This window comes from Notothenia coriiceps, unplaced genomic scaffold (assembly GCF_000735185.1).
Source record: "Notothenia coriiceps isolate Sejong01 unplaced genomic scaffold, NC01 NC01_scaffold00003642, whole genome shotgun sequence".
Lineage (NCBI taxonomy): Eukaryota > Metazoa > Chordata > Actinopteri > Perciformes > Nototheniidae > Notothenia > Notothenia coriiceps.
This window is the reverse complement of record NW_011336343.1, coordinates 221-11124: the sequence shown is the minus strand read 5'-3', so window position 1 is coordinate 11124 and position 10904 is coordinate 221. Positions and strand designations below refer to the sequence as shown.

General features: G+C 42.3%; 2 protein-coding genes across 2 annotated transcripts; both read left to right on the top strand.

Annotated features, from left to right (window-relative positions):
• Positions 1 to 754: 754 nt before the first annotated feature.
• Positions 755 to 7685, top strand: LOC104941652 (tenascin-like; the record flags this gene model as incomplete). Its single annotated transcript, XM_010766783.1, has 7 exons — positions 755 to 885; positions 989 to 1121; positions 2319 to 2470; positions 3452 to 3548; positions 4181 to 4342; positions 4966 to 5129; positions 6101 to 7685. Coding segments are annotated over 7 exons (902 nt in total), but the record flags the coding sequence as incomplete, so codon positions are not given.
• A 650-nt stretch (positions 7686 to 8335) lies between these two features.
• On the top strand, positions 8336 to 10612 carry b3galt8 (beta-1,3-galactosyltransferase 8). The gene has a single exon (XM_010766782.1). It carries the CDS (start codon positions 8440 to 8442, stop codon positions 9400 to 9402), a length of 963 nt encoding a protein of 320 aa, XP_010765084.1. The 5' UTR covers positions 8336 to 8439; the 3' UTR covers positions 9403 to 10612.
• The last annotated feature ends 292 nt before the right edge of the window (positions 10613 to 10904 follow it).

The window sequence follows — 10904 nt, the reverse complement described above, 5'->3', positions numbered from 1 at the left end:
TGAAAAATGGGAGCAAAAACAAAAGTGTTGCATTTATATTTTTGTTCAGTGTATATTACATATATTCTTTATTTGATCTGTGTGTGACATGCCTGTTTATTTAATATGTCTCTACCTTTGCAATTCTGAATCAAAACATTTGTAACATCACAGGAATGACAGCAAACGCACTATAACGGCCCAAAACACTTGCATTATGAGAAATGCATTTTCAAAAACGATGTCAACACAAATGTGCCAAAACAGATGGAAATGAAGAAACGTTTTCACCAACTTGACAACTATGCATAGCGTTTACTAAAAGTGCTAGAGAAACAAAAAGCTGTGAATAAAAAAAGCTAAATCGGAATAAATAAATAGTGTAAACACAGCCCTGAAAAAACTGAAACCTGACTTTTATGTTATCACAACTGCATTAGGTTAGTTGAAAGCAATAATATTAAGTTGAACCTAATACTTTGTATTTAAACATAATATTATTACTTTCAACTAACCTAATTCAGTTATGTGTAATCTGTTGACATCATACATTTCATTAAAGTCAAAGTTTCAGTTTTTTCAGTGAGCTCCGGTCCCAGCTGTGTGCCCATTTCCGTGTTTAGAGCTTCTTTCCGGGGTTTATTTTATTTCAATTTTTTAAGGCAACGTTCTCCTTAAGGAAATGTTTTGGGCCGAGTTAGTGCGTTTCAGCCACTGTCCTGTTTGATAAGCTGACCGAAAAATGGACAGTAAGATATAAGCTTTGTGTCTTTAGATGTGGACGCCCCTCAAGACCTGGCAGCCAGTAACATCCAGACGGAGAACGGCCTGCTGAGCTGGAAGCCGCCGCGCGCCGACATCACCGGATACATCCTGAGCTTTGAGTCTGCGGACGGCACCATCCGGGTGAGTGCACGCCCAACTCCACATCCTGGACTACATCCTGGACTACACTCAGAGTCCTACATGTGTTTGGGAACTAACTGTTTGACCGTGTTTGCTCCTTCAGGAGGTCGTCTTGAGTCCCAATGCGGTGTCCTATAACATGGCTCAGCTCAGCGCCTCCACACAGTACTCCGTCAAGCTGCAGGCCATCGCTGGGCCGAAGAGAAGCCGAGTCATCACCACTGTCTTCACTACCAGTGAGTGACCCCATGCACACACTGCACAGCTCTATTAAAAACACATTTCAAACGGTGTATTTATAATACTGTAAGATACGAAGTGGAAGGGCAAATAAAATCCCAATTACTTTAAGGAGTTTTTGCAGCAGGCAAGCAGCCTTTCTCTGACTTTGGTATTTTGTTAGTACTGTCAACACTCCTTAGAAGGTCCTCTGGCCGGAGTGGCTCCTTGTTTATGTTTGGGCAATATCACGGTAAACCAGAGGTATTTTCTTTTGGGTCAAAAATGTGTGTTTGGGACACAAACTCTTTCTGTTAAACTGTACTTGGCCCTCGGAGATGCTGTGGCTTGTTTTATGTCAGTGTTTTGTGTAAATTGACTTTCCGCTGGGATTAAGCATTTGGGAATTTTCTTTTAAATATGTACTTATTTTTGTATTTTATAAGCTACAATTTGTTCTACAAGTAGCGCGCTCCTTTGGGATTAAATCCATGTGTAGTTGTACTATGTTGCTTAAAAAATACACATCAGGACCCAAACATTCCCATCTGCTGATTTAAAAGTGAACGGGGTTAGCACAAAGTTAGCAACAACTTTAGCCCATCCTCAATTAAGGTGGACTGAACTTTCTTAAGGTGGACCAGCTTTTTAGAGACGAGTCCCTCCCCTGAGTTTTGCTCAGCTTTTTCTGTTATTTACGGAAATACCTCATATATCGTCTAACCTGTTGGAATGTCAGTATGCAGAAATAGATACATCAAAAGGTTTCCCCCACAATCCAAAGACTTTGAGACATTAACATTGCGTTCATGTGATTGACTGGTGTGTCCCCCCCAATGCAAGCTGGGTTGTCCTAGGTGGGGACTAGGTGCCTGCAGCTAGAAAATACTAAAAGCAATCAGCCAATCACTGCACTGAAAAAACTGAAACGTTGACTTTAGTTGAATGTATTATGCCAGCAGATTTCACATAACTGTAATAGGTTAGTTGAAAGCAATTAAGTAGAACCTAATATGTTTTATTTAAACTTAATATTATTGCTCTGAGGCAGGTCTTCCAAGTCAACATTTTACCACCCACTGTCCCTCATCAAAGATTGTGTTGAGCCCACAAGGTTGATTATTCCATCAGTGTGTGTGTGTGTGTGTGTGTGTGTGTGTGTGTGTGTGTGTGTGTGTGTGTGTGTGTGTGTGTGTGTGTGTGTGTGTGTGTAGCTGGCGTGCTGTACAGATACCCCCGGGACTGCTCCCAGGCCCTGCTGAATGGTGACACCTCCTCAGACCTGTACACCATCTACCTGGGTGGAGATGAGAGCCAGCCCGTGCAGGTGTACTGCGACATGGCGACTGATGGAGGCGGATGGATCGTAAGTCACCAACTAACAGCATCATACTGTATATGTCCAATTTGTTTTCATATTTAAAGCTACACTAATCAATATTTCTATATTACCAATGGATTATTTGACTGTGTGTAATGTCAGGTAGACCTACAGAGAATAATCTTTGGCTGTAGCTCCTCTCAGCTCGGCCTTTGACTCCGTTCATCCTTTGGTTTTCGTTCACTCTCACGGCTCTCATCACCCTCAGCAGCAGCTATTTTGAGATAATATATTATAAACTTACTGTACTCTACCTGTTCACCAGGGACCATAAAGTTAGAGACTAGCTGAAGAACATAGTGTAGCATTTATCAGTTAGGGGATGTTCCTGTATTTATTTCTGTGTTAATAGGCATCCGTTTGACAATCCACTTTCTAACCTGTTAGCAATAACAGTTTTATAAGGTCCTCTTATATCAATGTTAGGTTTACAGTTTGTTTAATGTACCAAATCAACAGAAAATAAAATGAATATAGCTTGAACCCTTTAGGACCCACAAGCTCAAGGCTAGAGTAAATATGCTGATTTCAAATTCAGTTATTGTATGCAGTATGAAGTTATACATTCACTTTCTAAAATGGTGTATTTGAGTTGAAATGTCTCTATGCTTGGGTCCCTAACAACTATTGTTGTCCCATACATTTGGTATGTTGTGGTGTATGGTGTTCCTCAAGGTCTTAGTGTCTTAATGTGGCATAGTGGGGGGAATTTTCATTATTCAATCAATTCTTGAGTTGTCAACAAATGCTTAAATGTGGCAGCAAATCTGTGTAAATCATGTGAACCCAAACATTTCAGCAACAGTTATAGTTAGCCTTTTTTATACATAGAGCATGGGGGTGGCCATCGTAGGCTTCAATAATAATGTTCTAAGACCTTATGCACCTTCTAATCATAAAAGGTGTCACCAAAACAAAACATGTTTTACAGTTTTTTGACTAAACTGGTGTTGTTTTCCATTTCAGGTTTTCCTCCGCAGACAGAGTGGTAGACTGGAGTTTTTCCGCAACTGGAAGAATTACACAGCAGGCTTCGGAGACATGAATGATGAATTCTGGCTGGGTAATTTCAACAAAGACATGCTCATATATCAATATGGCCAGATAAAATGTAGTGTATCAGTGATAATATATATTCTTTACACAGTTGATTCATTTAAAGGCCCCATGTCATGCTTTTCTGGTTATTACCCGTCCCCTTGTGTGTTAGGAAGGTTTTTCTGCATGTAAACGGTGTGCAGAGTCAAAAACCCTCAAAGTACACCCTGTAGCGAGTAAAACTCTAACATAGAAAATACCTGTCTATGCTGCCCCAGAACACCTCGTTGGACATTTATCTTTTTCCATTGTTTTCTTCCTTCCTTATCATTTGTTTTAGTATAGTAGTTGGTTCAGTACAGTGCATTTCTCACTTACTCTGTATATTTTTACATGATATATATAGATACTCTGGGTAATTATCTTTCTATTTTTCATATGTGTATTAACTGTTAACGTTTATTTTTATTATATTCTTAAGTCCTATGTAATGGCTTTTACATGGCACTATAACAAAACAATTTCCCAATATGGGATCATTAAATACATCTAATCAATATTCAAACTTAGATAGTATAACATTTTATCAAAGCCATCCCTGCATTATTATTTGTGTTGTGCGTCCATCTTGTATATAATGTCCTCTCTCTCTATCAGGCCTTTCTAACCTGCATAAGATCACGGTTGGGGGTCCGTACGAGCTGCGAGTGGACCTGAGAGATAAGGGAGAGACGGCCTTCGCTCAGTACGACAAGTTCTCCATCTCTGAACCCCGGAGCCGCTACAAGGTCCACGTAGGAGGGTACAGCGGAACAGCAGGTAAAAAGCTCTTATTCTGCTGTACCAAACACAGTAGTTCCTTATTTTAAAACAGCTCACAAATAAGAGTGGTGCAGTAATGAGTCCTATAACCTGGAAAAGACTTGGCATTTTACCACTTCCAGTTCCTTTGTGGTTACAACCCTGAAATAAGGTCTGCGGTTCACACAAGCTGAAGAGATGTTCACATTTTGTTCGACAACATAAAATACAAACACCCCACTGTGAATGTCCGGAGCTCATACAGTATGTGTCATAAAAAACGGCGGTACAGGTGACTAAATTAGACTACTATAGGTCATCACGCCAAACATTAGTGATGCGCAGCCATGCTACTGTGATATAGCTTATTTATAGCATTACGTTAGACTTTAATTTCTTCCGAATTCATTTAAGTTTGTGTGTTTGTGTGTGTGTATGTGTTCTCATGGTAATAAAGGAACATGTTACTCAGTGGGATTAAATCACTCCTTTAACAAATTATGTTTTCTATGACACTCCTTACTTCATCGTGACGCAATAAAATATATTCCAACAGACTAGAATATAACTCTGTCATGTGCATGCGTTTGCCAGTGTTAGTCTTTTCATCTCTAACATTACTGTCTGTGTTCTCTGTGCAGGGGACTCTATGACCTACCACCACGGCCGGCCATTCTCCACCTACGACCATGACAACGACATCGCTGTCACCAACTGTGCCCTGTCCTATAAGGGAGCCTTCTGGTATAAGAACTGCCACCGTGTCAACCTCATGGGACGATATGGAGACAACAGTCACAGCAAGGTAGATACTGTGGTCATTCAGAGGGTCCAAGAGCAGGTTCTGACAATCTTTCTCAGGGGTTTACAGATTGCTGAGGGACTTCCACTGATTTCTTGTTATACAGTATTTATAAAAATTAGTGAATGTCCCAGTCAAGAAACACAATTTACTTTGATGCCAGTGTTTTAAACGTACTGTAAAATGATGCACAAGTTGAATAGGAAGGGATGACAGGAGACAGGTAGAGAGGATATAGTAATGAGGAGAGGGAGGGATGAAGGGGTAGATGGGACGAGGGGTGAAGGGATGTGGGTTAGGATCACGTAAGGAGGGACACTTATGAATTGAAGGGATCCAGAGACAGGAGACAAACCGGATGTGTCAGCAGTGGAGGACATTTACTCAAGTACTGAACATGTGTACAATTTTGAGAGACTTGTACTTTACTTGAGTATTTACATTTTATTTCACTTTGTACCCTTACTTCACTACAATTCAGAGGTAAATGGTGTACTTTTACTCCACTACATTTATATAATATCTTTAGCTACTTTACAGATGTGGATGAATGATGTGAAATATAATCAAGTGTTGAATCATACTTTAGTTCCACCTGGAGTAAACTCACAAGCTACCCTGCAGTATACAAAGTCATTCAAACTAGCTGCACCTTTACCAGCTTTGAGAACACTTTCATGATCAATCATTATAAAACATATCATATATATTATTCTGAAATGGACCAATCTGCACAATGACTACTTTCACGTTTGGTACTTTAACTATATTTAGATACTAATACTTTTGTACTTTCCCTTGAGTCACATTTTGAATGCGGTGAACCCCCCCTTTACCTGTAAACAGAGTATTCCCTCACAAATTTGGTACTTCTACTTTTACAGAAGAACAAGATCTGAGTACTTCTCTTCACCCTCTGTGTGTTTGGTCTGGGATTACTAGTATGGTGACCGACCTTATGTGTCCCTCCCCAGGGGGTGAACTGGTTCCACTGGAAAGGGCCACGAAAGCAGCCTCGATCGAGTTCGCCGAGATGAAGATCAGCCTCCAACCTTCAGGAACCTGGAGGGAAGGAGGAAACGATCTTAGAAAGGATCCCCAACACTGCTACTCTGTCTGGACCCCCATGACCACATCACCACACACACACACAAACACATACACACATACACACACACACACACACACACACACACACACACACACACACACACACACACACACACACACACACACACACACACTGCAGCAACCAAAGTCACTGCCAAGAGCCCTGCCTCCACACAAAACCAACAAAACACATCTGCGCTCACAGATCAGCCTCCACTGCATAAGCCCCGCCCCTCAGTAAAACGGTTTTGGAAATGCTGCCAGTGCGGGAGTCGATGTGCATGTCATAAACTGGGCTTAAATCAAGCCCAAACAGATTCTTCTCACGCACCCAAGAGAGAAAGAAACAGCTCCATCTTACCTGATTATGATCCTTTCTCTTGTGTTGCAGCGTTTGTGGGGAGGCCACTGTGCTTCTTGAGCATTACAGTATGTTGAGTATGTACAGTCATTCAAACCAGTTATCCCCACAAAGGACAGGCTGGTTTTGATACAACAAGGTCTAGGTTCAGGGCTTCTTTGATAAAACCGATGATAATGTGATAATTCTCCTGAATTATGACAGAAATTATATTCCTTGTACAGTAGGGTACACGTATCCGTCTGATTTAAACATTTAGAACAAAGGGATATTCCTGCGATGGCACTGCTCAGATGTCAGATATCTCCATCTAACCTGCCATTTGTTTGTCTCGTGCGTAACTCGTCTCAGTGTCACTTTATCCTCCCCTGGTTCCCCCATCTCCCGCTACATCTGATGCAGGGGCGTCGCACAAAAGTCTGGACCCTGTACATAACCATTGTCTACGGGCCCCTCCCAGCATCCATGGCTGTATACTCATTTCACCCACCCCCACCAGTCTGATGCCCCTGATATGATGTGATAAAGATGGAAATTAAAAGAGAAAAAAAAATGTGTATGGAAAAGTATTTAACCCACCTCATCCCATGTCAACATGGATGACAATGTTTCCATTCATACAAAAGCCCCTGAAGGCATCATGCTACAGCCACAGTGTTGTAAGGAACAGAGAAAAGAAAAGCTCATGTGTTTATATTCCTTTAGTTTCTCTTATGATCCGAGGCAGGACCTGTTATTCACTATATGATAACATGCGTGATGATGTTTTTTATTTCTTTTTGGAAAATGTGAATACAGTACTAGGTATATGTGTTGTTGACACAATATGTTGATGCTCAAAACAAAAAACGGCCAATTCTAATTGATTTTTTATTGGACAGAGCAAGGTCTCTATATGCTTATGTTGTTGATAATAATGTTTGAAGAGCGACCCTCCCCCCTTCCCATGCTACAGCAGCATACTAAACCACTGACCTTCTAAAGAATGCCTGTGTAAATTAAATTGTTTTTATTGTTTTGTTTGTTTATAACTGGGTGAACAACAGGTGTTTCTCTGTATTACAATAAAACAGTTTGTTTAAAAGGAAGATGTTCCGGGGCGTTTTGTTTGTTCAGGTCTACTCAAGCTCCACTTTATTTTGACAGAGCTTTCGAAAAACTCTTTGTCTTCCTCCTTCCCATGGACAACAAGTCCTGGACTTGCTCAAAATGTATGCTTTTTACTAAATCAGTAGACTTGCAAACTATCGCGAGAGTTTGGCTGAATGTCACGTGGCTGAATGTTTACGTTTGGCAGCAGCCTTTCAGTTACGATCGTTAACATCAGTGGGCCACAGCAAATGATGATGAGAAGCTAAACTATCTATTAATTATGTCAATGACAGGGAGTGTGATTGTTGAAATAGGGTGTTAGCGGTCTTGCTGGTGTTCAAAGAAGAATGACAACACTGTAGATCACCAACACTATGGTTTATTTTTTATTCACAGGCAAGTCAACGTTGTCGCAGTAAAAGTCCCAAGATAGCTCCTGGTGCAATAAAATGTTCCCTTGCAGTGTTTTACTATTATGTCTGATGTTTCTCTATTAATATTGCTGCTGCATTAATGTGTATGTTGCATCATGTTACTGCTGTAGATGTGTTTCCGAGCCGCTCCGATTACAACGAGAGTTACAACGAGAACGTGACGTCATATTTACACTAGACGGATCTTTTCTAGCCATAACCGGCCTGCGGGGAGCGGCCGTCGGCCTGCTGTCACAGGAGCTCCGTGACTTCCTGTATAACCTTGTTTTACTGGGCGTGGCGTTAGGACTACAGAGTGCACAGACACTTGGGGGCCATGAGGAGAAGTTGTTTATGGAGGTTAGTGAAGTTCCTCACCGCTTTAGCACTGCTTTTCCTGTCTGTTCACGTCTTGTTCTCCACACCGAGTAAAGCTCCGCCGAAGCCCAGCGCTCTTCCAGCGGAGGAGTACCGCCTCCTGTCCCCTGAGACTTACCGCTACCAGCTCAATGAGCCAGCGGTATGCCGCCACAGAAGCCCCTTCCTGCTTCTCATGGTCCCAGTGGCCCCTGGTGAGGCTGTGGCCAGGCAAGCCGTCAGGTCAACATGGGGGGCTTCTGCTCCAGGCCGGGACACCTTCACTCTGTTCTATGTGGGGCTCCCTGAGTGGGTGCGGGGCACCAGCACCCAGGCCGAGTTGGAGGAGGAGAGCAGGAGACATGCTGACATAATCCAGATGGACTTCCAGGACAGTTACCACAACCTGACCATCAAGACCATGATGATGATGCACTGGCTGTCCACCCACTGCCCAAACGCCTCCTACGCCATGAAGGTGGACGCTGACATCTTTGTGAATGTGTTCCTCCTTGTGAGGAGGCTGAGGGGCTCCCCCAGGCAGGGCTTCATCACAGGCTCATTGATCAGTGACGGCCGACCCAGGAGGGACAGGAACAGCAAGTGGTATGTGTCAGAGGGGCTGTACCCGGACGACAGCTTCCCCCCATATGTGTCTGGAGCTGGGTATGTGTTCTCCGCAGACCTGGCCCCCAGGATCTCCTGGGCCTCCAGGTTTGTCAGGATGATCCCACTGGAGGACGTGTACGTGGGGCTGTGTCTGCGTGTGCTGGACGTCCGGCCCGTGTACTCCCGCAGCCTGACCCTCAGGAACCTGTTTGAAATTGGACAGCTGGAGTACGACAGGTGCACTTTTGCAAAACTGGTCATTGTGAACGGATTCAAGCCGGCACAGCTGCTGCATGCGTGGCCCGACTTCTCCAGGAGCCACAGCAGCTGCTGACTGCACTTTATTAGACTGCTGCTTCACACTAATCCAGACAAGTGATTATGAGAGAGGAGAGATAGCCATGAGGTCCACCTACCAGGGGTAGTCATTACATTTGTAATGATCAGAATCAGAAAAACTTTATTTATCCAATAATTGGGTTTCGTTGTTCAATTTCAGAATAAAATAAAATAAGAGGCGATTAAAATCGAATATAAACATAACAAGATTTTAAGTGAATCAGACCCATAACAGATTTGATTTGAAAAGGTCTATTTCTGATCACAAATTTGATGTATCTTTTCAGATTTTGTTAGTATATTTTCATTGAAAATCCTGGTTAGTTTAATTCCCGGTTTCAAGGTAACATTACTCTTTACATATTATTAAGTCTGTTTCATTCTTCAATAACAAAAGCAGAAATTGTGCAGCTTTATGCTTTTCTGTCATCATAAACTGAAGAGATTCATGGTTACATTGATCAGGTTAGTCATGTAAGACAAAGAAAAGCAAGAATGCTTATTAACTTTGTGTTGCTTGACAGGTTTCAGCTATCAGGGAATACAATCAAGGCCTTACTTTATAGAGACAATAAAGAATGTAGTTCTCAAATATTTAATGCACGAATCAATCAGCAACACATGACCACGTCTTAGTCGGTCAGTTCACGAGAACATGCTGTTTTTTATTCCATTCCAAGACAAAAACAGGGTGCAATCACGTCGGTATGCAGGTAATTCATCTCACAAGCCATAATCAATATAGATAATGTATCTGTAGACCTGAAGGAAACTGTTAAAGAGCAGTTGATTCTAACTCTAATTTATGAATCCAAAGTGCTGAAAGCCTCACCCTCAGAGTCCTTACACCGAAGACTATTTAAACATGTCTATTTTAGTATTGATGCTCTTTTTCTCTAGCTAGTGCCTGCTGTATTTATGTTTGTGTTGTAGTTTCGCAAGACAGCCAGCAGGTGACAGTATGTGCAAGCAGATGTCCTTCTGTTTACCCAGTGCCTCATGCAGAGAGATGGTGATCACCATTATGTATACAATGATGGGGTTTGCCCATTTATTTTTGTATATGTTATGTTTGACTGTTTGATACTGCTGACTGTGATATGCTGTTCACCAATATGCCCCCTTCACTAGACATTGACGCAATATTTCTTAACGCATACTTGTTTTAAGTGAGTCAATTTATAATAAACTATCAGTGAAATTCAGTGGATTTCTGCTGCTGCTACTTGGTCATAACTAGAAACTTTTTTGTTTGTCATGCTGGAATAAATTCTGTTTCCATAAGGCAGCGTTTCTCAAAGTGTGGGAGAGATGTGATCGGTGGGTCGCGAATGGACACGATGAACGGGAGATTATTATTATTATACAGCGGCGCTGTGAAAGTCCACGGCCCCCTATATGCCAGAGCCAGCGGCCCACCGAAGGCAGCAGCCCACCAACGGCAGCGCCCCACCGGGAAAAGTCCCGAATCTCCCGATGGCCAATCCGAGCCTGCTC